Raw genomic sequence first — 27,537 nt, forward strand, 5'->3', positions numbered from 1 at the left:
TCTATGTTGTGGGAGGGGGCAGGGAGGTGTAGACGGGAAGGCTAGGCAGAGATTGATTTCTTTAAGTCACGTGGTTGCTTCGCCTATGTCCCTTAGGCTCGCGCCGCGTTCACGAGGCTTGGCGCACGGTAGGCTCCTCCCCCTCTTTTTTTTTTGCTGTCTTTTTTGTCCCCCAAAGAGAGGGTGTGGCTTAAATTTTAGTACCATGACAACAGCTAAAAGAGAGGGGGGAAAAGGCCTGAAGGGATGTGAAGAGGACTAGAGGGAGAAATATGTGTGACATAGAGTATTGACGTCATTTTGCACGCTGCATACTTATTTGTGTATTTTATTCATTGACTTGCAACTGGCTTGGCCCCTCTGCAGAGTAAGGGTTTTATAAGATCTTTGTATGCGGTCCCTGGGTCTGACAACCCAAGCGCCACTTGACCTTCAGAGAACACAAATGTTTTTCCTGATTTTATTTATTTTTGTGTATGTTGATACACTTTGTTCAAGCCCAGATTATAAAAAAGTCAACGAAAGATGTAGTTGTACAAAACAGTAAGCAGCTGGTGCCTTCATGCCAGTCCCAAAGGAAGACTCAAATGTGGTCACATGCACACGCACACATGACCTTGCTTTCTGGAGCAGCCAAATTAAATTTGTGGCTAACTCCCCTTATTGGAAACCTTATAACTGTAATCATTAGATGCCAGCTTCCTCATTTCCATTAAAAACTAGCCATCTTTGTGGACTATTTTATGTTGCATTATGATTGTATTATATTGGATTACTGTGTTTAATGTACTGATCTGAGTGCTTACATTTTGATGGCTGTTGCTTTTAGCAACTTTGTATGCTTTTAAATTTACAAGCTGAAAACATATATGCTAAGTAAGGACTGTCCTTGTGTTAGCTGACTTAACAAACCATGGCTGCAATCCTAACTATGACTACTCAGAAGTCCCATTGAATTCTATGGGGTTTACGTCCAGGTAGATTAGGCTGGAACTGCAGTCTGAATGTACTTAATAATAGAGAGGCCTTTAGTCAGATCCAGCAAGGCTCTTATATTCAGATGAAGTTATTTATATATCACCATCAGGATTCAGGATGGACAAAAGAAAGTACTTTTTCCCACAGTACAAAATTAAACGCAGCAGCTAGAATGTTGATGAGGACCAGACGGTCTGCGTATATAACACCTGTTCTGGCTCGTTTGCACTGGCTACCTATTTGTTTCCGGGCCAAATTCAAAGTGCTAGTTTTGACTTATAAAGCCTTACACGGCGCGGGACCACAATACCTAGTGGAACGCCTCTCTCGGTATGAACCTACCCGTTCACTGCGTTCAACATCTAAGGCCCTCCTTCGAGCTCCGACTCAGAGAAGCTCGGAGGGTTGTAACAAGATCTAGGGCCTTTTCAGTGGTTGCCCCCGAATTATGGAACAGTCTCTGCGATGAGGTGCGCCTGGCGCCTACACTTTTATCTTTTCGGCACCAGGTTAAAGCCTTTTTATTCTCCCAGGCATTTTAATTTATCTTTAGCTTTTAATGTACAGCAGATTGTTAACTGTTCAATATGTATGCTTTTACTGTTTTTTGTGATTTTATTGTATTTATCTTATGCTGTGCACCGCCCTGAGAGCCTTCAGGCTGCGGGCGGTATATAAATTGAATAAAATAAAATAATAAATAATAAACCATGGAATTTGCTCCCACTGGAGGCAATGGTGGCCACCGACTTGGACGGCTTTAAAATATTTGACAGATTTATGGAGGTTAAGGTTATGTACCTATGCTGCCTCCTTGGCAAATTCTCATCAGTGGGCCTAACAATTCAGATTTTTTTTTTTTAAAAAAAACGCTTTTATAACGATATTTTTTTTTAAAATGTACTGCCCAAGTCGATTCCGACTTATGGTGACCCTATAAATAGGGTTTTCATGAGGCTGAGAGGCAATGACTGGCCCAAGGTCACCCAGTGAGCTTCATAGTCCAACACCTTAACCACTACGGCACACTAGTTCTCTTTTATAACAATGCAACAAGGAAAATAAACAAATGAAAACTGGATCAGAACGACAAATACTAAAATACACAATCCAATCTAAACTCAGTTATGAAGACAATTAAGAATAGTATCAAAAACCTTTAAATTTTAAATGTGATGTGATTTTTTTCCCTCATTCCTCCTTTTAAGTATGTTTTTGCAAATCTCCTTCCCGCCTTTGTTTTTTTTTACTATAACTACTGACAATTGAATAAACAGAAACCTTTATTTATAATTTCAGCACCCATCGAAGTTCTTAATTTGAATCCATTTATAATTTAATGCAGGTGTAGCCAAGGTGATGCCCTCCCCATGCTAGTTGGACTACAACTCCCATCAGCCCCTGCAGACATGGTCAAGGGTCAAGGATGATGGGAGTTGTAGTCCAACAACATCTGGTCAGGCCCATTGGCCAAGTGCAATCCTAACTCCACTGAGCTGAGTCGAAATGGTCAGGATTTGCACTGTTTTGTTTATTTATAAAATTATTTATATACTGCCCTCTTGAAAAAGATCAGCAGTATTTAAACATAAAAACAGCCATTACTGGCAGTGCAGAATCACATGGCTGGCTACTCCAAGAAATTTTAAATTGTAATGTATCACAAAGTTTCCTCATAAACCAATCTTGTTAGTCCTAGATCTCATAAAAATCTTAACAATTATATCAAGAGTCACAAATCTATATCCTTCCTTGCTCACTTTAAATGTTAATGGTGGTGTTTCGGGTGTGCTCCTGTAATACAGATTGTTTTTAATACACTTTTTTTTTTTTTTTGCAGAAGAAATAGTTTTTGTTTCGTATCCCCATTTTCTTCCAGATCTCCATTAAGCTCCAGATATTGAGAGCTTGTATATGTGGGCATTTATTTTTATTTAAAATATGTATACGTCACCTTTTGGGATAAGTACCCTCACAAGGGGACTTCAGTACAGTTTTAAACACACACAAACACAACACCAAGTAATATCAAGACATATTGCAAAAGCCATTATACAATTTTTTAAAAACCCTTTTAATTTAGGAATCATTTCCCATGAGGCATCCCAAAACGATTTACAATAATAATAATAATAATAATTAATAATAATAATAAATAGCCACTGGATCAGCTGGCATAACATCATTTAAAACCAGCGAGCCTTAAAGCTAAGCAACCTGCCTAGCTTTTAAGTTCGCATTAAGGATTCCTCCCCCAATATATAAGAATAATCTCTCGAGCAGTCAGAATAATCTTATAACTAAAAAAAAGCTTAGGGGGAATGATCTTTTTGTGGTTTTAAAATTATTTTACACAGGTAACGTGTGGCCACCACAAGGCGCGAAAGCGGGCGGCCATTTCAGAGGGAAAACTCACAGCCTAAATGCGGGCTCAGAAGTCTCTCAGGCCGTAACGTGTGAACAGACGGGGCGCGGGTTTTCGCTGACGTGTATGCTTTTTAAAATATATATATTTTCATTTGTTTATTTAGAACCATAAAACGCGTAAAACACTTTAAAAAGGCAGGAGGGTTAAAAAGAAAAAGCCACACACGTTGACGCGCGCGGCCGGTTAAAGCGGTTCAAGGGCCGCGGCTAACGTAACGTGTGAAGCGGGGGTGGCGAAGCGCGCGCGGACTGTTCCGCCTGAGGAAAATTCAGCCACGCCCGCGCGGAAGGGGGAGGGGGGAAGAAAGGGGGGGAAGAAAAAAAAGGTTTAATAGTACGCATCCGTCGCGCGACGAGCGTCGCCACTGCGCATGCGCCCACCGAGCAGAGCTCCTTCCTCCCTTCGCCAGCATCAGTTCCCTTTTTCTCTCCTCCCTCCGCCGTTTTAATTGGCGCGGCGGCGGCCCAATGGGCGCCGCCTGGCGCGCGCACCGCAGCCAATGAGCGGCGTTAGGCGGGCGTTGGACGAGGGGCGTGGCCACGGCGGCGCACCCGCCTTCCCTCCTCCTCCTGCTGCTGCTGATTGAAGGAGCGGAGCGGCTCGTTGTGCGGTCGGAGGGACACTTCTTCTTCTTCTTCTTCTTCTTCCTCCTCCTCCTCCCCTTCCCTCTCCGCTGCCTTCATCCTTCTCCTCCTCGCTTTCTTCCACCGGAGCCGTCGCCAGGTGAGGCCGGCAAGGGCCGCGGTCACTGAGGCGGTTGGGGGGGGGAAAGGCCGAGGCCGTGGCCGTACGGCGCGCTTCCGTGCGTGCGCGCGCGCGAGAAAGCCAGGCCTGCCTTGCGGCCTGCCGGGCCCGTGACGCAGGAAGGGGTGGGCGGGGCCTGGCGCTAGCGGCCCGGGGGGGGGCGAATATGGGCGGGGTCAGAGTCTTTTGTTAGGGCGGGGAAAAACAGATGGACGAGGCTCGTCGCGTCCTTGGGCGCGGGCAATCCAATCCAGCAGCAACAATAGCTTGGTGTTTGCAGACACTATCTTTCTTAGACTATGCGTGTGTTTGTGTATGCACGTAATATTGCGGACAACAGCCTCGTCAGGTAGACCCGTGTTGCTGTTTCCTATATAGGCTCAAAATCGTAGGGGGAGGCGCGGGGGTGGAATTTCTCGGTCCTCTGCAGGTATGGCTGAACAACACCTCCCATTAGCCCAAAACAAGAGTGTATGGCCAGGGGTGGAGGGCGTTGCCCTTCAGCAACCTGTGGAGGGCTGGAGGCTCCCTCCCCCCTTACTTATGTGGCGTGTGTAGGGGAAGCAGGGTTCTTTGCTTGGCTGCTGGGAAGGAATGCAAGTGCAGTGCGCAAATGAGTTGTAATAGCAGTAACAATATTGACATGGGCTTGTTCTCACTTTTGAAGTTCTACATGTGCACGGTCATAGCCGTAAGTGTGTGCATATATAGTTTTATGGCCTTTAGGACAACAGTTTTGCAAGATTGGCCAGTATTGCTGCATCACTGGGGGTGTGGGGGGTGTAGGAATGCCAGCCATTCATTGTAAATAATTTGTCATTTTACAGTGTTTCTGCAAACATATAATATATAATTGTTGGAAGGGGGGCAAGGAGGAATGCGAGCACCATTGCATTGCAAACCAATGTTAGTAACAATGGCTTGGCATTTGCAGATTTCCTTTCAGATGCTTGTGTGTGCTATACAATATATAGAAAACAAGATTCTCTGTGTGTATATTTACACAAAATTATGTAAACATACACAAATAATATTGTGGTCCATTGTATTGCTGTTTTCCCTAGAGAAAGGGGTCAGTTGTCAATTGCCTGCTCACTTTTCCTAAGACTGCTAACTTGGAAGATTCAGGACAGATAGAAGAAAGCCCTTCACACAGCTCGTAAAACTGTGAAATTCACTCCCACAGGAGGCAGCGATGGCCACCAACTTGGGTGGCTTTAAAAAACAATTAGGCAAATTCATGGCCACTAGCCATGATAGCTATGTTCTACCTCCACATTCAGGTCCTGTTTTCAGGGTTCCCATTAGGTTGGCCACAGTGAGAAGAGGATGCTGGACTAGATGCGCCGTTTGCATGATCCAGCATGGCTCTCCTAATGTTCTTATGTCAGTGCTAGGCTGGTAATCATAAGCTACCAGGAATCACATACAAGTGAGTGAGCCAATGACTTACCTCTTCCAGCTATTTCTCTACTAGTACTGATCATTTTATGTTGTGTTTTGGAGTGTTCAAACTGCTTCCCTGTAATCCTTCTGTTTTAAATGACTGCTTTTTATTGGGATGGGATAGGGTGCAGTTTTATGTTGTTCTTGTACCAAGCTGCCTTGGGAGAGATAGACAGAAATATTTATTTTAAGTAAAATACAGTCATTTAAAACAGAAGCTTGGAACATGCCACCATTTAGCAACACAGACCTCTCTCTCCTTCCATCCCAATTTATCATCACAACAACCTCATGAAGTGGATTAGGCTAAGGTGCCCTGCAGGTACTGTTGGACTACAACTCACAGCATCACCAGAGATCCAGTGGTCAAGGATGATGGGAGTTGTAGTCCAACAACATCCGGCAGGCACCATGCTGGCTACCATGGGCTAAGAGATAGTGAGCAGCACAAGGTCATCAGGAAGCTGAGTGACTGACAGGGATTTGAATGTGGGTCTTTTCAGTCCAGTCCAACACTGATTCCATCCTTACTCTAAGGAATGAAAGCTAAGACCAGAATCAGAACAGCAGGAGAACTGTCCCACGACAGTGTTGAGATTTGTGGCTCTCTTTTTCCAGGCCTCAAGAGCATTGACTGGTGGTGGTGCTACACAGTGAGGTATTGTGGATTGGGAGTCAATGAAACCTCACTGAAGCAGCCAGTTCTGTCAAAGGAAAGAAGGTGGAAGTGAATTCAGGGTGGCAGGGTGTGCTTACATGCATGCATGTACATAGGGTTTGCTGATGAGCCACAAATGTATCATCTTTATGGTACTGCCTGTGTTTTTTTTAAGGAATGCAAACACTGTTATTGTTTGCCTGCTGTGAGAGTGGTGAGTTTTCAATTCGGGTGCAGAGATATGTATATATGTATATCTAATCTATCTGTCACATTGGAAGCCTGTCTTCTCATTACTCCCTCATTTCTTGATTTATTTGAGTCTTTTCCTCTGTAATTTCTTTGGGGGGCTTTTTACCAAAAGCTCAACTCTTGACTCTCCAAAACCTCTCTTTTTAAAAAAGGGGATAGAGTGGGAAAAGCAGAATACAAATGTAGTAAGTAAACACAGAAAAGAATACTTAGGTTGATGTATCTCTAATATCTTTTCCAGATTTTAGCAGCCAGCATCAAATGTTACACATTCCTGTTTTTATTTTCTCCTCAATCCTACTTCCTTGCTAACCCTAATCTGCCAACATTAATAAATGGAGGGGTTATTTTATGTAATTTTGGTGTCTTATAATTTTAGGCCTTGTTCTCACAAGCTGCTGATAGTGATCGATCTGTTTCTTGACTGTGCTGCATCAGACATGACTGAATGCTCCTTTATACAAACACAATTCCTGCACATAGAAATCTAGTGTTACAGGGAGGAGGGTCTAGCATAGTTTTTTCCCTGTCATGCCAAGTTTTCTATTGGCAGAGAATGTTGTTCTAACCAATAGAGGAGCTTTGTACAGAGGAGCATCCAGTCCTGTGGGTTCTACGTGCAGCCTTAAGTGAAAAAGGTCTTCACCGTGATCCATAGAACCGTTGTTAGAATGTGGGCATAACATTCTTGTAGCAGCATCCTAGTTCTTCCTCTTTACTGCCCCTTTTGATTTCATCTTCCTTAGAATCAGGCTTGCAAATAGTTACTTGCCTGGTTGCCTCCAATGAGCAAAAGTCACCTGCAGGCCTACCAGGCAGGAAGGTTTGATATACTGGAAAAATTACATACATTTCCCACTCCTGTTGTAAGTGTGGGCAGAGTGCATGTTTGTATTTTCTGATGTAGCAACTTTCACCAGGTGTATTTTTGTTGCATGAGGCCTATCTCACTGGGGTCTTCCTAGGCTGACTTGCAAAAAAAAAAATTGTACAGAAGCTGCATGATGGGGGGTAATAGGTATATGCAAAATTTGTCCCCTTACTCCCAGGGATTTTTCTGAATTTCTGTCATGAGCATCCATGGAAAATTTGCAGAATGGTGAGGATATCTTTGTATCTGGGACCTACAGACATAAATTGGATGTACGCACTATATTGTATGTCTGTTTACTTGTTCCAATGAGGTGCACATCCAGAAACTCTCCATTGCTTCTTCATCTGGATGCAGATGTAGGCATGTAGGAAGCTGCGTTATACCAAGTCAGGCCATCTAGCTTGGCATCAGTTATGCTGACTTGTGGCAGCTCTCCTGTGTTTCAGACAGAGGGTCTTTTCTAGTGGAGATGCAGAAGACTGAACATGGGACCTGCTCACACTGAGGATTCTCCTAAGAAGTCAGGTGCCATTTCTCACGGTCCTGAAAGGGCTGGTTTCAATAAGAACATAGGATGCTGCCTTATTCTGTGGTAGGGCATTGGTCTGCCTAGGCTAGGACTATCACTAACTGGCAATTAAATCTTTTACAACAGGGGCGAGAGCCCTGGGGCAGAAGTCTTTCCCAGCCCTACTTGGAGATACTACTTAGGACCTTCCATATGCAAAGCAGGTGGCCTACCACTGCGCTCCTCCCTTCAAATGCTGTTCCTTTCTTTTGCCCTTTGCACATCCCTATTCTTAACCCCCCCCTTGCACAGTCATCTACCCGTAATTGTTTCAAATTTCCTGCCATAAAGAGGGTAGAACGTGACTGAAGTTGGGTTGAGGATAATCTTCCACACCAGCAAAATTACAGTTTCTGCAAATGGAAATCAAACCTGCTGGTTTACCCAAATACACCTGCTCTATCTGAAATTTATAACCCACCCCCCAAATCCTGATATTTGACATTGCAACTTGCATGTTTGCCTGAAATTGATCTCTTTGAGTTTATTGAGGCTGACTCCCAATTAAGCATGCAAGCATTTCAGCCCAGTACCAATTGTGGCAGGTCAATTGCAGGGACTGGCGATGAGCGTTCCATACAGTTCAATTGCTACTAGATACTATAATTTCTATGCTTTTTGTAAACTATTTAAGAGTTTTCCTATGATCAAGCATATATAAATTTTGTTAAATATTAAAGGAATACTTGGCACCAGATCTTGCACCTTTGTGCAGTTGTTACTAATATTTATTTTGTTACAGTGATTCCTATAAACATAGCCATACTTAAGAAATGTCAGAGTTTACTTTGCTTGTATTTCTCCCCTTTTCTGTTGGGTGTTATATGGTGTACTATTTCCTTTCGGGATGTGTCAATGTAGATGCAGATTTATCATTTTTCCTTTAATATATATAACAAAACTGACAAATATAGTTAAATTTGGGGAGGGGAGGCCAGGTGATTATGTTTGTCAAAATGTGAGTCTGTTAATATGGGAATTAAAACCACTAAGGTAACATGCAGCCTTTGCTTTACTAAGAACAATTTAATGAAGACATAAAATGGTTTTTTTATGATGAAATAATTTTTAATGTGCATTTTTTCTCCTTAGCTGTACACATTTGTTTCCAATAAGTCTTTTTGAAGGGGGAGGGTGGAAAACAGTTTCCTTGGACAATCCCCTGAATTCCATTGTTTAAATGTTGGGGTGAGGGGAAGAAACAGGCATGCCAAACCACCACATTCCAAATTACTGGACGGCAGAATTTTGAAGTTCTCATGTGTAACAGTTTTCCCCGCTGAAAGGCCTCTTCTGTTTAAGGTACTCGCGCATTTTGTCCATCAGTGGCTCCAGTGAGTTTTACTTCCTGTTTCTCACCATTGAGCATGAAACAAGCTTTTGTACACTGGAAGATTTATGTCAATTAACGCTGGTTCTGTAGTGTGTGTGCGTGTGTGTGTGCACTGAATGGAGAAGGAAAGCCGCTGATACGACTCCAAAAGTGTTGTTTGAGAGTGACAGGATAATCTGGAATACATTCTGGCCAGGAACTTCTTGTTTTAAATGTTGTTGTTGTTGTCTTTATTTATACCCCGCCATTTTCCCAAAACTGGAACTCATGGCGGCTTCCAGATAAAAATACATATAATTAAAAACATACAAAGTCTACATTAAACTATTTCCGATATTAAAACCATACACACGTATAGCTAAAAGAGTTCAAACTAGTTTAAAAATAATATAATAGACATTAGCAATGCAGCACCCTTCACGCCCTATCCTTAACAGCCTTCAATTCCAAAGTCTTGTTGGAATAAGAAGGTCTTTGCTTGTCAGCGGAAGGACTGCTAGGAGGGGGTTATTCTTACCTCCCTAGGAAGGGAATTCCAAAGCCTAGGGGCAGCCACCGAGTTAACAAATGTTAACTTTGTTGCTGTGGGCTCCTTCTGGGAGGAAGGGTGGGATGTTAAATAAATAAATTACTTGTATGCTCTTACCAGGTAGGCAGACTTGATCAGACCGAGATGGCCTGGCCTGTTGCTCCTTGTCTCCTTTCCAGAGGATCGGAGAGTGCTGTTAGACAAGTAGTGTCAAGGCTGGCTCCTTTGGAGTTTGGGCTTGGCGGCCGAGTTTAAGCGCTCCGCACTCTACCAACCACTTTGCCAAAAGAAGCAACCCAAACCAGGGAGAAGGTCTTTAACAGTATGAGATGGCAGACAAAAATCACAGGCACCCCCAAGACAATGAAAATGGTATAAAGCGAGGGACAAAAATCAGGAGATCTTTTCATGAAAATGTTAGGAGTTTTGAGGGGTTTTTTTTTTATTGCTACATAGTAGCACTTGCATTTGTGTGTGTGTGAGTGAGCACAAGTGTTCATTTTCATGCCACCTTGTTTTGTCAACATATACATCACTTTTTATATCATTTTCATTGTTTTTTGGGTGGGCTTCCTGTGATTTTTTTCCAAGGGAAGCTATGTAAAGACATGATGGTGCTGTTTCCAACTGTGAAGTTGGCTCAAGAATATCCCAGGCAGAACAAAGACTTCTCTGATCAGTCTGTGATGTAGGAGGTGCATCCTGACCCATCCAGGTGTAGGCCTGGTCTGGGAATTTGGGTTACAGCTGAACAGCTAAAAGGAGATGGGGGGGCACATTTTGGCTGTCCGCTGCCCACCACTTTTCCCTTACATGTCATTGGAGCCGCTGCTTTTTGGGTGAGGGTGCTCCCAGGGCAAAAGCAGCAGGAGGAGGTTAACCATCTCCCCTGGACGCTACTTTTCTGTGGCAGAATGCCCTCTCCTGACTCATGCGCACGCAGAGCTGTTTGGCACTGTGGGTTCCCAGACTTCGGCTCTGCCGCTGAGTGTTTTAAGTTCAGCCACCTTGACAAAGCATTCTGCAATGCAAGCCAGGCCCAGAATCCTGATTAGCAGCATTGCGTTGATGCATTTGGGAAGAGCTGAGCTTGTTAAATAGGGTGGGGGTTCCCAGACGGCGGTCCGCAAGCTTTATCCCGGTGGTGAAGGACACTTGCCAGTTGGAATTTTATGGAACTTCATGGAATCAAAGTAGCAATACAAATGCAATTAAAAATAATACAGCATCTAGCCCAGTGGGTTACGACTGCTGCATCCAGTATGGCTCGGCTGTACCTCCAAGGTCGTAAGCAGTGTGCTTCCGAATGCCAGTTGCTGAAGGCTGCAGGAGGGGAGAGTTGCTGTAGCGCTGTTTGCAGGCTTTCCATCATGGGCATCTGGTTGGGCACTGAGAAAACCAGATGCTGGACTAGGTGGGCCACTGGCCTCATCCAGCAGGCTCTTCTTGTGTTCTTACAATGTACTGAAAAATAGTTACATAGTTTGCCAAGACCCCCAGCGCTTTTCAGGTGGTCCATGGTGGGGGGAGAAGTTTGGGGTTAAATAGGGCCCTTGGGTGGCCGTCAGTGCAGCTAGCTTAAAGGTCCACCCACCCCTGCTCTACACGCCCTCTTTCCTCCAGCCCCGTCTTTCCACTTCTTCTATTTCCCTCCCTACGGTGGTGGTCAGTGCAGGGCTGTGCAAAGGGTCTACACATGGGGCAGCTGTTTTCCTCGGCGGCCCTTGAGCTGGAATGGAGATTGCGCCAGCTCCATGGGCGGTGCTTGTAGAACTGTTGCCTGAGTGCAGGGGTAGTGCTACAAAAGCTCCCACAGCTGGTCGCTCAAAGACTAGAAGGGAGAACAGCCGGTGCTGATGTCACGGTTAACCCTGGCTTGGAGGCAGACTGTGGAGCTGTGCACGTTCCCTCTGACCCTTCTCTGTGTAGTGCAAATTGCTCACCCCACCCCACCCCTTTGGTCACTCTACCTTCCTTCACTGTTACGTGACTACTACTGGCCCTGGTGAAGAATAACCCTAAATCTTCACCCTCTGCATGCAGAAACAACCCTGCTTGTCGCTAACATACCTGCTTGCAACGTGTTGCGTTCACCAGTGGAGAGTGCTGCAGAGAAGACAGAAGTGGCATAGTCATTTATATATACTTTACTAGATATAAGGATCTGCCTTCGCAGAGGCAGCCCAGGCCTGTGCATTCTGGACTGCGAGCACCCTGCAGACGGGTTTTTTTTACTCTCAGCCCTGCTGAGGTCTTTGAATCAGAAATGCCAGGGACTGAACCTGAGAAGTCTGCATGTAGCCGCAGGGCGATGGCCCTTCTGTGTCAGTAGTAGTCTCTTGAAGTGCCTGCTGTTAATGTAGGAAGATAGCCTTGCTGTAAATTGGTGTAGATGAGGCACAGTGAAGAATATCCAGCTAGCAAAGGGAGCTGAAATGTATGCATGCTGTTTACCTGGGAATGCCAGAGGTTGCACCTGAATGCAGAGTGTGTGCTCTGCGACTGATTTACCCTGAGTCGGGTGGCTGATCTGTGGGCTCTCAGATGTGGCTAGACTACAACTCCTGTCATGCCTGACAGTGCTGTCTGGGAGCTGGAGTTCAGCAACATATGGAGGGCCACAGGTCAGCCACCCCCACCCTAAGTACATGTCACATACTTTTCCATGGTTGTATATTGAACTGAAGGAGAACTGCTTAGATAAATTGTTAGTTCAGATGATTTAAGGACAATAGTTTCTGTTTTGTGGACCCAGGAGAAATATGTTGTGTACGGGCCAGAAAATCAGCAAAAACCAAATTTCTGTGCAGATATTTTATGAAAATAAAAGTGGTTAATTGCATGACTGTAAACATGCATTCATTTTCAGTTTTCTGTTCTAACTGAATTCTATTGTAGAAATACCATTTGTTCATATTAAAAATGGTCAACATATTACTTTTTAATCTGAGAATTATAATGAACTATTCATTTTCAGTTTGTTTTAATTCTTTTACAGCACAAAAACACAGAACTTAATAATATATTTTGTCTTTTGACAGGTTTCTTTTCTAATTAAAATGTCTAATGGTTATGAAGATCACATGGCTGAAGACTGCAGGGACGACATTGGTCGGACAAACTTAATTGTGAACTACCTTCCTCAGAACATGACTCAGGATGAGTTACGAAGCCTGTTCTGCAGCATCGGGGAAGTTGAATCTGCCAAGCTTATTCGAGACAAAGTTGCAGGTAAAATGTTAAACGATAATAAAACAGTGGTGGACAAACCCTTTGTATGTATGTGCTTATCTTGATAAGCTGTTATTTGCACTCATTTGTCACTTTATACAAAAGAAAACCCCTCAAAGCAACTTAACAACAAGATACTGTTGCGTTAATGCGACAGTCAAAAAATGTTACACGGTTGTGAATCCTCCTTTTCTGCGACACGGGAGGACATAGGTGATACTCTCTTTACCCTCTCCTTCTACTCCATGGGTACAAGTGGACATAGATCATGGGAAAACGACCACTGGATCAGCTTTTTCAATAGGTCTTTTGGAAGACTGAGCTATCATGAGGCAACTTAATGGGGGTACTTGGATATATCCTATGTCTCCAGGATTAGAACAGCTGTCCATGATTCCTCTCTCCTTTTGCTGTTTTGCTCTTTTGTCATTCATGTGCAAAACAAATCGTGTCCCTGATTATTGCAAATGTGGAGTGTAATTTTTAACCAGTGGTGCAGCAAAGTGGTTTTCCCCCATCCCCTCAACACTTTCTTTCAAGGAAGCTACATTTAATAAATTAATGCAATGAACGCCTGTCTCCCTACCAGGACACAGCTTGGGTTATGGGTTTGTGAACTATGTGACAGCGAAAGATGCCGAAAGAGCAATAAACACGCTGAATGGCCTGAGACTTCAGTCCAAAACAATCAAGGTAAGAGTGACTCTCAGCCAAGACTAGCTGGAGTTGGTCTGCCTCTAAAGTTTCTGTTTATGGTCGGCTGTCCAGCCTTCTCCTCTTCCCTCCCCTTCCTGTTGCCCCTGCTCCAATATGTTTCGTTTGGCTGTCCCTTTAGAACGGTCATGGGTGTATTAGTTTTTAAACACTGTGACGTTTTATTTTGTCAGCTACCTTGAATTCATTGGGAGGGTGGCAGGATATAACTTTTTCAAATAGCACCTGTGCTTTGAAACTCCCCACCTGTTGACATCAGACAGGTGCCATTGCTGTATTCTTTTCAGTGCCTGCTGAAAACATTTTTGTTTGGGTGAGCTTATCCAGACACGTAGATGTTGATGTGTTTTTGGTCTGTTGCCGTTTTATTTCTTTTAAAACTGTTTTTGATCGCTTGTCTTTAACTGTTATACTGGTACTTTTAGAGACTTACAGGTTTTCCGCAATCAAGCTGCATATACACTTTGTGAAATAAATAGATAAAATAAAATACTTTTTTTTATATGAACCTGAATTCTGGAAGAGCTTTAGTTGGTTGAAGGGGGAGGGGGAAAGATTATTAGCTAATTGCAGGAAAAACAGCTTGGAGTCTTGTGACATTTAAAGGCGAGGACCTCCTTCATCAGCACACATCCTACACTTTTCACAAACTTCAGTATCTTTAATATTGTCCAATTCAGGACATTCTCGGCAGATGAAATGTATGTGTAAGTTGGTTAATTACATCTATGTAAGTTGGCTTATGAGCAATGATAGGAAAAAAGTGTAGCTTGTCTTTCTTTTTAGGCGAGGCATGCATGTGTCGTACCAGGTCTCAGAAGAGGCCTTCCCCCTCCCACACGAAGAAAGGCCTCTTCTGAAACGGCACTTGCCATCCATTGTTTCTACAAGCCCTCGTATCGAACAGTAACTTTTCAGGTCCAGAGTGATGGTTGGGGGCGGGGAGCGTCGAATTCATTTTAAAGCGCTGCTGTGCTCACCCAGTCAATTAATGGTCTTAACATTGGAGCTCTAAATATGATCTCTGTGCTGCGTGAGCCTATTGTGTCTACAGCTCTACAGAGAGCTGTTAAGGAAGCGCAGCCTCCGTCAGGATCGGCTCTCTTCCAGCTGCGTGGCTCACGAGACAAAAGGACAAGCGGCAGGCCGGGGAAGAAGCGGGGGGAGGATAAGTAAAGGGGTGGCCTGCCCTGCCTCCCAATCTGAGTAGCACAGCTGTCATTTGCTTTGTGAGTTGAGGCGCGTGACTCCGTGCTGGCTGCCATCCTCCCATGAATGAGCCTCTTGTACCCTTCCAAGTGTTGTGTTCTCTGGTTACAAAAGCCAAATTTTTTTGGGTAGGGGGAGGTTGTCAGATGTGAAATCTAACTCTCAACTTTTAATTGCTGCTTATGAATCGGTGTGTGTTCCAAGAGTTGAGTGGCCAAATGGGCAACCCAGGAAGGCTCCCAAGTTTTTGTTAATGCATCTCTAGCGTTAGGTTTACAAGTCCATGTTAATGCTCTCTTAATAATAATAATAATAATCCTGTAGGCATTCGGTTCGCTGCTCTCCAAGTGTTGTGTGGAAAAGTAATTCCGTTGGCATTTCAAGTCTTCACCTGTATCCCCCCTCCCCGAACCTTCTGGACAGTCGGGTTGTCCCTTTGCTCCATCCAGCAGCTCAGTTTGTTACCACGAGATGACATGCAAGGGCCCGGTGCAGCCTGGGTGTACATTAATTGCTCTGCATTGCTGCTTGCTGTAGAATAGGGAGCCCTGATCGTACCTCCTGTTGGAGGGCTTCATGCGGGAGTTGCATTTGCTGCTCCTCTTCCTGCTCTTCAGAATCGTGGCGCTTAACAGTAGCAGCTGGACATGGTGGCACGCTGCCACACACCTGACCTCTGGTCAGTCGCACCGCTGCTGCTTACAGGGAGGCAGAGGTCACTGCAGTGCAGATGCACCAGTGGGAGGACCGCCTTGGCTTTCCACCACTCCAGCTTTGCTGCTGCCTTGCTCCTCCTCTGTGTCCTGCTGAGCAGCAGCGACCTGACCAATCAGAGGTTAGGTGACTGGAACTGCCCATGATGTCATCTGCTGCTGGAGTTGAAAGGGGCCGTCTAGTCCAAGCCCTCCTTCGCTGTGGGAAATCCAGAGCTGCCCAGCCTATACTTAAAGATCTCCAGTAAGGGGGAGCCCATCACTTTTTTCTCATCTCTTCCGCCCCGAAGAGCAGTTGGTTTCATTCTTAAACTGCTGTTACCCCGAATGAGTGTAGCAACTGTAGGGGTAATCTTGTTTGCAGCTGTGGAAGAAGGCAGGCGAAGGGGCAGTAGAATTTCTGGAGGGGTGTGGCCAGCAAGCCATTTACGAACTCACATGCCTCATCGATGGTCTTTTTTCTTTATGTTCTCTTTTTAAAGGTGTCATATGCCCGCCCAAGCTCTGAGGTGATCAAAGACGCAAACTTGTACATTAGTGGGCTGCCACGGACGATGACGCAGAAAGATGTTGAGGACATGTTTTCACGGTTTGGACGCATTATCAACTCGCGCGTACTGGTTGACCAGACTACAGGTGTGCGAAACGATGGTTTTGTTAAGAGGCTGTGCCGTTTTTCCCGACTCCCCAGGCTGGCTCCTGTTTTGCAAGAGCAGCCGCCAGAAACGTGTCCCTTGGCAACTCTTCCTCTTTTTCTGCAGCCCCGCTCTGGGGGAGGACTGTAGCTCAGTGGCAGAGCCCCTGCCTTGCATGCAGAAGGTCCCAGGGTCAGTCCCCAGGGGCATCTCCAGGTAGGGCTGAGAATGGCCCCTGCCTGAAACTCTGGGGAGGGCTGCTGCCAGTCAGTGTAGACAATACATGGCTAGATGGCCCAGTGGTCTGACTGAATGTAAGGCACTTTCCTGTTGATGTTCCGGTGAGTGGAGGTAGATGAGCACTTGGACTCTCCTTACGATATTCTGGGTTGAGCAGCTCTGCTTGTAAGCTTTTGCCTGTACTGATGTCTCTCATAATTCAGGGATTAAAATTGCACAGGGAGCTGATTAACTGCTTCAGAATCTCCCCCCCATTTGACAAAGTTGAACCATGTTCCTCCTTGAGCCCGTTTGCATACCTGTCTGCCCAGTTAAAGTGGTTGACCAAATGCTGTCCCACTGTTGCTTGACAGAAAACGTCTGGGTCGCTTTCATTTCGGAAGCATTCCAAAAGCCTAAATAACAGCTTAACCCGAGAATTTGACTCTGCCAAAGCTAAGTTAAACAAGTCCTTGCCTCCCCTTGAAGCCCAAGAGGCTAGGGAAACGCTTTAACATTTCCATTGTATTATTATAGAGATATCTATCCCACCATCCTAGTGCCTTTGCACTACTCCGGGTAGACAACAATTTAGAATTGCATCATAAAATAGAATTTTTCAAAAAATCAAACGCAGAGGCTGCTGATAAAGCCTGGCATTTACAGAAGGTTCTTAATAGGCAAAAGGCTGCTGGAACGAAAACGTTGTTACTGACTAGGGGGGAAAAGCCAGATGGAGGTTTCTCTCCTCCCCCCCCCCCCAAACTGTTGTTCAGTCTGATCAAGGCTGGACCCATTTGGGAGTGAAGGAAATGCACTCATTCTGCATTTTTATTATTGGCTTGGTTTAAAGGTTTGTCCAGAGGGGTTGCGTTTATCCGGTTTGACAAGCGGTCAGAAGCTGAAGAGGCCATTTCAAACTTCAACGGCCACAAGCCCCCCGGCTCCTCTGAACCCATCACTGTGAAGTTTGCCGCCAACCCCAATCAGAACAAAAACGTGGCTCTGCTGTCGCAGCTGTACCACTCACCAGCAAGGCGGTTTGGGGGGCCCGTCCACCACCAGGCTCAGAGATTCAGGTAGGTTAGGAAGAATGGAACGACTGGAGGTCTGTGCTTTCTCTTGCTCTCCCCTCTTTCTTCCTTTTTTTAATCATTACTGCTCATCATCAGACAAAACACTTCCAGTAGATAGATGAAGGGAGAGGAGTAAACACTGACATAAATGTTATCCATTAAAAAAGAAATAGGGTTAACACAATGTGAAGACCGTGTGTTCCAACAATTAGTCAATAAAGACAACTTTTCTTGGAATACTTCTTGTTGCCTGCCTTCATGCAGTCTAATCCTGTGTGTTTATCTACCCATCAGTAAAGGAGTCCATGCTAATTTAGCCATATATCAGCCGTAGGTGCCATTATTGAATGTCCTCAAGAGGGTCACAATAGGATTCAATGTAAATTTGTTTCCAGTGCTTTCTGTTATTACTTTAACCAACTCTTTCCCAATATTTCTTGACAGTTCACGTGGAACCCATCAGCTTGGCCCCAATTGCACCTCCAACTTCTTTCATTAGAACTTTTTTTAAGTGCATTCTGTATAACTTTAGCAAGTTCTGAAATAATTTTCTTTCAAAACTTAATGGCAGTGGAGTGCTTTTGTCCCCCAAATGAATATGTATTCCCGAGCTATGTCAGTAATCATTGTTGATGTCCATTTCTGTTCTTATTTCTGTTCCATCAGATTTCTCTCTTCCGTCTCCCCCTACCCATCCCAGTAGAATTTCATTAAATAGAGGATTAAAAGCCCTCTGGGTCCTCTTTTCCCCATTAATAAAGATTGAAAATTTGTCTGTCTGATCTGGTGCTTCATAACAGTGTGTCAGAAGATAGCATTTTAAAATTTCTGGGGAAATGGCATGTGTGTAATGAACTCTTTCCTCATATGGTGCAATCCCAGTACCACTAAAACAATTTTCCTAAGCATGTAAAAGTTTATTTTGTCCCATAGTCTTAAAATTGCCAAAGCAGTTTCTTGATAAAAGGCTCCTTGTCGTTTTAAAAATGACTTGTTCTTTTTCCCCATGGCCTATGTGCAGCTGCACATAACGGGTTCCACACCTGCGCAGAGCCTTATTCGGAAACATTCTCTAGCTAGGCTAGAGTTGTGCTGCTATTTGCACTGCTTTTCTGAATAAAAAATAGTGTTTCAAGCAGTTTGAAGAACTATTAAAAATAAGCGTTTTAAAGCTTTGGGTGGGTGGAGAGAGATGCTGAAGCCAGCAAAATAAAAGCAATTTAAACAGAATGAAATCCCAACGGTATAAGATTCCTGGGGGGGAAAAGGCATATTTTAATTTGTGGATTGGTGCCCCATATAAAGCCAAGGATTTACAGGCGGTTGTTGCAAAACTAGCCAAAAAACCCAAAGCAATGACTTGTCCCATAGTTGACTCTCTAATGCACATACTGGGGGGAACAGCCCTAAAAGGGGAAAGGATATCTCTTAACCCGATCCCTGAAATGTGGATATATGTCCTTTTTAGTAAAGAGTAAAGGGACACAGCTACTACCTTGGGGAAGGAATACTGGGCGCTTAAGCTAGATGGATGTCTTTGAATTTGGGGCGGTCGGAGATGGACACAGAGGAATATGAATTAACATGAAAAAGAATGCAGAGAATCCCCTCTCATTGGGGGGGGACCCCACAATGCTGCTTTTACAGATAAGTGTTCCTCCAGCCAGATGATGACCTTGTCTGACAAGGCAGAATAACAGTAGACCCTCCCCCCCATCCCCTGCTTGCCAACCCTTTGAGGCATAGTCACCCAGAACAAAGGCCCAATCAGGACATGCGACATAGTTGCTTGTATCTTTCCCTAACTTTCTCTTCTAATTCCCAAACTTGCAGTCTCCCAAGATTAATTTTGTGTTGGGTGGGGGAGAGAGAAAAGTTGCCTGCAACTTAAGCCTGACATTTGGTGCATGTCCACTAGAGAATAAGTCCCTTTGAACTTTTCTGCGTAAAATGCTGTGTGCATTGTATTTTCTTTCAGGCTAAGACCCTCTGGTTTTAGTGGGACTTAATGCAACATAAAGGGGGTAGGGTAACACAGAGAACGTTAATATTAGACATTTTTGGGCAATCGCATTTGTGACTTGAGAACCTTGGGCCTGGAGGATTGATTTACATGTCAGTTTTTAAATGCTGGGTTCACACCTCCCCCCCCCCCCCCGGAAGCTATTTGGGAAACATTTCTTTCACCTTGTGTAAGTGTTAGGATTTGGGATTCTGATCAAACATTTTTTAAACTTAATCTTACTTGCTAGGTCTTTTAAAAGGCTACAAACTCACCAGCTGTGCTTTTTTGTTTTTTTGATAAGTTACATTTTTTAAAAGTCATTCTATATTCTTTCCCCCTCCATTTCACCTGTAAATTTTGCAAAAGCCATCTACTTGATTACTGGTTTTTGTTTTTTTGTTTTTAAAAAGTGTTCTAGAAACATCAGTGTTCTTGCCTCTAAAAATACCCCAGCACAATTCCTTCTTAGTGGTGATTAGAATGGCAGTACTCTCAAAGTTCAATTTCTAAAATAGAAAGTAAGGTTTTCATTCCCCTTTAAAATATTGATACGCTCACCCAATAGATATGCTTTCCATATTGTTGATATATACATAGAAAATTTGTTGAAGAATATTTCTGTCATCTTCTGTTTAAAGCTAAGTTCATAAATCTAGTTGCCACTTTTTACTTAAATTGACTAATTTAATGTGTACTTTATTTGCATCTGTTCCTGATCAAGAAGGCAAGGTTCATCAAATAGATAGACAAAAAATAGTCCCTTAAATAGGACTTTCCCCACAGTTGGTGGGAGAGAGTATATCAAGGCTCAATATCCTCCACATCGTCTCTGAAAGCTTACTTCATGCCAGTGAAGATAGTGGCTTCTCTTATAAGTAATATCCCTTGATCAGTTTCTCATTGGGCGAAATCTGATGCCCTAGTCTGATGTGTGAAGAAGCCTTTAGCAGAACTGTTCTGCAGTCTCTCAGTTTCTCCTTTTTAGGATGTCACCGATTTGTCTGATGTGGAATCTGATCACAAATCTCATTTGGAGATAGATTAAATTGCTCCTTGCATGAGCTGGGAGTGCACAAAATCTCCTGTGCCCTGTGGGAGAAGATGAGCTATGTGGATAGGTAAAGCTGCAATTTAGTCCAGAGCTGTCTACTCTGACAGAACGGGACCTTCTCTACCTCTGCTCCTGAGATTCTTTCAACTGGAAATGCCAGGGATTAAGCCTGGAACCCAGGACATGCAATCATGGAGTGTTACACTCCGACACTAAGTTATGGCCAGGTGTCCACAAATACAATAGCATACACAGATTCAGCTTCTACGAATGTTTTGTCAGACTCAACTACCATCATGCCTAACCATTGGCCAAGCTGGCTAGCACTGATGGGAGTTGGAGTCAACCTGTTCCTGTCCTCCTATGAGCACTCATTAGTGTTGAGGGGTAGGTAAGGTAAGAAACAGTAAAGATCTTGTTTCTTTCACACCCTGGTACAAATGAGAACTTTTGTACCAAGCCCTCTTTGTAGAGAACGTGGGGAAAGGGAGAGATGGCAAGGATATAAGCCAAGCCACCATTTGTGGACCTCTGGATATGGCTCCTCATCTTCTGAGAAGCTTGTCCACCATTGCTGATCTCCTCGAGGAACCTTGAAAATCTTCCAAGCAACATCAGGGGTCCTCAGAGCACAGTTTGAAAAATTGGCACTTTTATCCAACAAAACGTACACTAAAAATACTAATAATGCTTCTTTTTGTTAATCCAATGCTGTTCAATCAATACCCAAGCCCATAATTCAGTCCTACAAGCACTTTCATAAATTCCTTACCAAAATGGCAAATAGATAATGATAATTCCAGATAACTCATTCAGTGTCATCAGTAGCAATCCGTTCTGTTGTTAGTGGCCAAATGAACTAGCAAGATCTCATGCCTCTTAGGTTGCAGTCTCAGCGACAACTAGTGAGATTCTAATTGCTTGGTAGTAGTTTACATCAGACCATAGATAAGCAATAAATGGCCGCTGATATTAATTAGCAACTTTTTAAAATTGCAAATCATTAATACATAGTTCAGTCTTCAAGAGACTAACTAGCCGCAGTTCAATTGATACCATGTTCAGTTTTGGGTATAAATTTCCCATGGAAACATAGTTATATCCTTTGCCATTATCCTCTGTATGGACAGTGGCTGCCTTTTGAGAATCTTCATTCACCACAGATAGGTATACATACACTTTTGAAAACACTAGTCATGTTGTCAACTTTAGTTATTAGCCCTCTCCTTAATTTACTGTTTCTCTGGTTTTTGGATTTCTTATTTCATTTGCTTATGTGTCTTATTTTTGTTGCTGTTGTAAAAGTCCATTACTCATTTTCACACAAAGCTTGTTGTAAACTCCTCCTGGTAGTTACCTCTTCAGTGAATCCCTTGCATGTTTTTTTTAAAAAAAAAAACAATTTTCCAGAAGTGTAGAGTCAGATGGGTATCTTTCAGAATTCTTGTCGTAGAATTCTTGTCACATGTTAAATAAATACATGTTCTTCTACCTGCCTGTACTCAGACTCTTCCATGTAAGATGATGATTCCCCCCCTCCCCCACTGTGTTAACATTGCTGACTATTTTTGCCAGCTTTGCCTCCAAATAGCCTCAAACTCAGGGTTGGAATCAATGGCATCAATTCAGATGATGTGCCAAGCCATAGTGTGGTGGATCCTGAAGGAGCTACTTACGTGCACCTTTCCTCTTCCCCTTTTTAAAAAATAATTTGCCATGATGTCTGAATTTGCAGATGAGGATTAGAGTTTTTCTTCCAACCTCTACTCTGATATCATGATTCCTGATTTGGAGGGCAAGCGCAAACCTTAGTCTTTTGACTCGGGTGTCACAATACACTGTGGTTAGCACTAAATGAGAAATAGAGGGAATCCACACAAGGGAAAGGAGAAGGGAGTGTGCGTATCTGCGGCTCATTCAAAGTCCTCCAGACTGTGGGCTGGTTGGAGGATTATCTGAACTGATCCTAACTGCAAAAGCTGATCTGCAGAGAAGGTCATATTGCAAAGGCCTGGTGCCTTGGGTTAGGGTTAAACACTTCAGGATGCTTCTCTTCTTGGCTAAGAGGAGAAAACGTGTAGCAGTGTCCCAAGGGCTGCAGTGTTATTTGACTACAACCAAACAATTGCTAGCCATTGTGCCCTCTGATTCTGTTTCATAAATGAGGGGTTATTTTGTCTGTCAGAAAAGCAGTCGCACATGATCTGTTTTTTCTCTCTCTAACACACACAGAGACAGAGAGAGAGAGCTTGTATGGTCCCCTGCCCCAGCAGGATGTTCCTCCTCTCGTCTTCCCACACAACTGAGCTCAAGCATTTTGTCATGTTGTGATGATGCACAAAAAGAACAAAGAGCAGGTTCAGAGGGTCAGACCCCAAGGGTTAGTTTGCAGTGCCTCACTTTCCTAAGTCAGAGGAGAATGGGAATAGATATAAATAGCTGTCAGACAATGATGAATGAATTGAATGGGAAAGAGCCCTTTGTGCAGTACGCTGGGAAGATGCCAGGCCTAGCAGCTGAGCGGATTGTTATCCCCCACACACACACACTTTATTGGGAGTGGGGATGAAGAGCACAGGAGAGTGACTGGGGGGGCAGGGAGGAGAACACCATTCACGCCTACTGCTGTCTCCCTATGCCTGCAAATTAAAAGGGGAACTAGTCCTTTCCGGTTATCTCATTACGGCCTGCTTAGCACTCTAAACCAAGAGGTCACCTAGCTCAAACGACAACCTTGTATAGGCGGTCTGGGTCCTAGAATTGTGTAATCTGGAAGAGACCAAAAAGCCCTTTGCCTGACATCAGGTGCTCTTTGTGGGTCCTTTCGGAATGCCACCGAAGGAGACAGGCCACTGTGGTTCAGCAAGTGAGAAGACACAAGCCTTTTGATGGGGGTATCTTAGCATCAGCACCTCTCTGACGTCGCTGATGGGACTGTGAGCCTGACCTTAATGGAGGGCACAATCTCCCATGAAATATCTGTGCAGGCCCCGCTGGTATGGAGAAGAGCAGCTTGTGCCCAAATTACCTCTCCTCTGGTTCACTTTCCTGGGATCTGTACAGGAGACATTCCTGGCAGAGAGCCGGGTTTCAGTCTGACAAATTCCAGAGGGCTAGCTGTATGGCAGTAAACAAAAGTCCCCCAAATGCACAGCAAGAAGACTTGTGGCAACATAAAGACTACTAACGGGTTTGCTGTGGCTGGGCTTTTGTAGACCAGAGCCACTTCGTCAGATGCAGAAAGCGTTGTCAGTTGCCAACTGCAGGGTCACAAAGCCATGATGCACGGAGGCAGAGCTCGAGTATGGATGTTTAAGCGGAGAACAAAATTGGCCAAGTTTTAGTGAATCGCCAAGCTACACTGATGCTAACCAAATGCCTGTGGTGTGAAACGAACCCACATTTCTCATCAGGACCGTGGGTCCAGTCGTGTGGCCCCATTTGCATGTTTCACAACCGGGCCTTTGGGTTCCTTTCCCACTGGCAGCATGGTGTAGCTTTCTGTGTGAGCTTGTGTCCCTCTGCCAACCGAGGGCAACCCTTCAGAAAATACTTTTGTCCCAATCTTTTAAGAGAAAAGTGTAAGGCATTTTTGTTTCAGACTCCTTTTAATTCATTGCTTTTTATGGACTCCTTTTATTCATTGCCGTTATATTAATTACTGCTGCTCAGGTTTTTTGGTGGGGGTGTATAATCTGTTTTTAAATCAGGTGCTTTTATATTTTGATGTTTTACTATTATGAATTATAATTAGTCTGTACTCCCCTTGACAGGGCATGATCCCTGAAAAGCTGTATGTAAATCAGTTAAACAGATAAAAATAATTCAGTAGAGCAAACAGCACATCTGATGAAGCGGGGCCCAGTCCACAAATGCTGATGCTGGCCCAAATTATTTTGCCTTTAAGGCATCCCCAGACTGCTCTCTGTCCACTGCAGATGTGTCGACAGTCCTGCTTCATGGGCAGTGCATGGGCGCTTCGTAGTGGGCTCCCCCCCCCCCAGCACTCCGAATCTTAATTCCCTGTTGAGTTTTTTGCTTGATTGAATTGACTTTTTTTGTTTTGTTTTGTTTACATGAAACTATTATGTGCTTTTTATTTGCTAGGTTCTCTCCTATGGGTGTAGATCACATGAGTGGGCTTTCTGGTGTAAATGTCCCAGGAAACTCCTCTTCAGGATGGTGTATCTTCATCTACAACCTCGGCCAAGATGCCGATGAGGGAATCCTCTGGCAGATGTTTGGCCCCTTTGGCGCGGTGACTAATGTGAAAGTCATCCGCGACTTCAACACCAACAAGTGTAAAGGTTTTGGCTTTGTGACAATGACAAACTATGAAGAAGCTGCCATGGCCATAGCGAGTCTTAACGGTTACCGGCTGGGGGACAAAATCTTACAGGTTTCCTTCAAAACCAACAAGTCCCACAAATAACTTCGCTCGTGGCTTTTTTTTTTTGTATGGAATAGATAATTGAGTGATGGAAAAGTTTGAAATCTTTTTTGTTTTTGTTAGTGTACAACTCTTTTTTGTTTTTTGCGCCAATTTTCACAAAAGTTGTTTGTCTTTAGTCTAAATAAGAAGTGGAAAAGGGTTTTATATTCTGGGATGCCACCAACATGTTCAAATGTTTGGTTTTTTTTTTAAGGCCTGCAATGTTCTATCACTTTTTAATTTCCTTTTTAAATGGTTCTGTTCACGATCTGTCCTCGGACCCAAACATCTAAATTGATAGTACCAAGTAGACTCCGGGCTAGCAGTGAAAATTGTGGGGCACCCTATCCCTTAAAAGATTGGCTGTTGATTTCACTGACTGGAGTCTGCCAAGATGGGGGCTTTTCAACCAAGCTTTAGTATAATGTTGCCCCTGGCAGCCTCGGGCAAAGCATCGAAGCAGAAGTAGTAGGAAATTTTGTTTTACCAAGTAACTCACTAGTTAACAGTCTGTAGAAGAAAAGCCCAAGTGAAGAGAATCTGGTGAATGAAGACATGCCAGCATTTTGTAATGCCATTAACCAAGCTAGTTGGCCTATAGGCGAAATATCAAACTGGAAAAGCTTTTTAGCCCACCCCCCACCCTTTAAAAGCCCAGTTACTGATAAGAATGGACCAAAGAGTTTCAGAGAAACTCTGGGAAAGTTTCACAGTACAGATGAAACTCCCAACCCAGCGTTGCCACTTCTTCGGAGTTCTTCTCTCCAGATAACATATCCCAGCATGTTACTTTCTGGTCAAATAAACGTCGCAAGAGTTAACATTTACTTTCTTTCAAAGATAATTTTTTTGTTTGAATTCTTGCGTTCTTAGGGGGTTTTTTAACATAAAGCTGTTACGAACATTTGAGCATTGTAATTTTTCGCATCTCTTCTAATAAGTACTAGATGATTTTGCCCCCTATTTTAATAGGGGCTTGTTCTGGCAAATAGCTTTACACATTTGAACACTCAGCCGAAAAGTACATTAAAACTTGCAAGTTAGAGACTTAAGAGAGAAAAGAAATGATTTTTTTTGGTAGACTGAAGATTTTAAATAATCCCCTAAGTTTTCCGCAGGCTGCCTTGAAACTTTGAGTTCTCTTTTCTGTTAATTTTCTTTTGCTTTTTTGTGTTTTTACTTTTGCATTTAAGACCAATTAAATTTGATTTGGTTTTGCTCAACTTTTCGTTTGGTTTGTTATTTTAATTTTCTCCCCTCCCCCCCCCCCCATATTGTACAGCGTCCAACATGAAAGATACAACAATTCTTTCGCTAGTAGGAATGATCTGGTGTTCTGTAAAGTAACACAATGATAAACTGGCCGGTAAGACGTTAGGCGTATATACGCAAAGCATTTGCAACCAGTTCTGACATAATGAGGGTTTGCGGCAAGCCGCTATTTAAGCAGCTTGGAAGGGCTTGTCGTTTGTCCAGCAAACATAACATAGGTAGTAGGTCCACAGAGTATGCACCAACTCTTTTTCCTCGGGAGAATCCTGATCCAATCCTAAAGAATGATCGAAGCCTGCCACGTAATCGTATTTGGGAAGCTATCTTGTGCAAGCTGGTTGAGGGTCCCTGATTCTGTGGCCGTGTACATCCGAGAAAGCTCCACGCTCATTCAGTCTCCTTCCTTTTCTTGAACCTGCACCAAGGCTGTCTGTTGAACTCTGCAACAGGGCTGTTTGTCTCTACTGACCTCCAGTCACGACTGAACTCTCTGCTGCCGCATTGAGGACTGGCCATGAGGTCTTCCAGCAGCACTCTGCCAGCAGGGGGTCACATGCCCTTTGATAGTCCCCTGAGCAGCCTTGGACTAGTTGCAGCGCATATGCTTGTAAATCTGCCCCACCAATCGGAGGGATTTCCTGGTATCCAAACGTGTAAGTTGCTGTTCTGAGGGAGATTTGGGCCCTCTCCTGGCTTGCAGTGGTCCTCTGTCATATAGATGCTGCTTCAGGAGTCAGGATTTTTGTTCACATCTTCATGGTGCATTCGAGGCAAATGCCACTTTGCACCTTCTTAAGGCCCTCTTACATCCCCCCTTTTTTTGCACTTTGATTTTTTTTCTAAAAATGTGCTCTCTTTGAGCACATCTTTCCCCCCGTTATGCAAAGGCAAGTCCTCTTTAAGAAATCATGTCCTTAAATGCCTTTATCAGGGGGCTACCAAACACCTTAACACCTGCTTGCCATTCTTGGTTTTCTGGGAGTGTCCGCAATAGCTGGTTGAGCAAGATAGATTCTCTTCTTGATAGTGCTCTTGTCATTGAGTAGTTTCTTCAACTCGAGGTCACAACTGCATGTCACATGAAGATGTATTTGGTTTTTTGTTTTGTAAAGCCTGCTCTTAAAAACCAAGCAGATTCTCTTTCTTTGGATAAGGACTTTCCTAATTTCC

At 43.9% G+C, this 27,537-nt stretch overlaps 1 protein-coding gene across 2 annotated transcripts; it reads left to right on the forward strand.

Annotated features, from left to right (window-relative positions):
• The first annotated feature begins 3,922 nt into the window (after positions 1-3,922).
• On the forward strand, positions 3,923-26,318 carry ELAVL1 (ELAV like RNA binding protein 1). Of its 2 annotated transcripts, none has more exons than XM_061602222.1 (6): positions 3,923-4,129; positions 12,852-13,041; positions 13,631-13,734; positions 16,160-16,313; positions 17,385-17,610; positions 24,771-26,318. In XM_061602222.1, the coding sequence occupies exons 2-6, from the start codon at positions 12,870-12,872 to the stop codon at positions 25,093-25,095; spliced, it is 981 nt and encodes a 326-aa protein (XP_061458206.1). In that variant the 5' UTR covers positions 3,923-4,129; positions 12,852-12,869; the 3' UTR covers positions 25,096-26,318. The 2 variants fall into 2 exon arrangements, with proteins under 2 accessions (XP_061458206.1, XP_061458207.1); XM_061602223.1 differs by lacking the exon at positions 3,923-4,129 and adding an exon at positions 4,354-4,499.
• Positions 26,319-27,537: the final 1,219 nt, after the last annotated feature.

Source organism: Rhineura floridana, chromosome 18, assembly GCF_030035675.1.
Source record: "Rhineura floridana isolate rRhiFlo1 chromosome 18, rRhiFlo1.hap2, whole genome shotgun sequence".
NCBI classification, from domain to species: domain Eukaryota; kingdom Metazoa; phylum Chordata; class Lepidosauria; order Squamata; family Rhineuridae; genus Rhineura; species Rhineura floridana.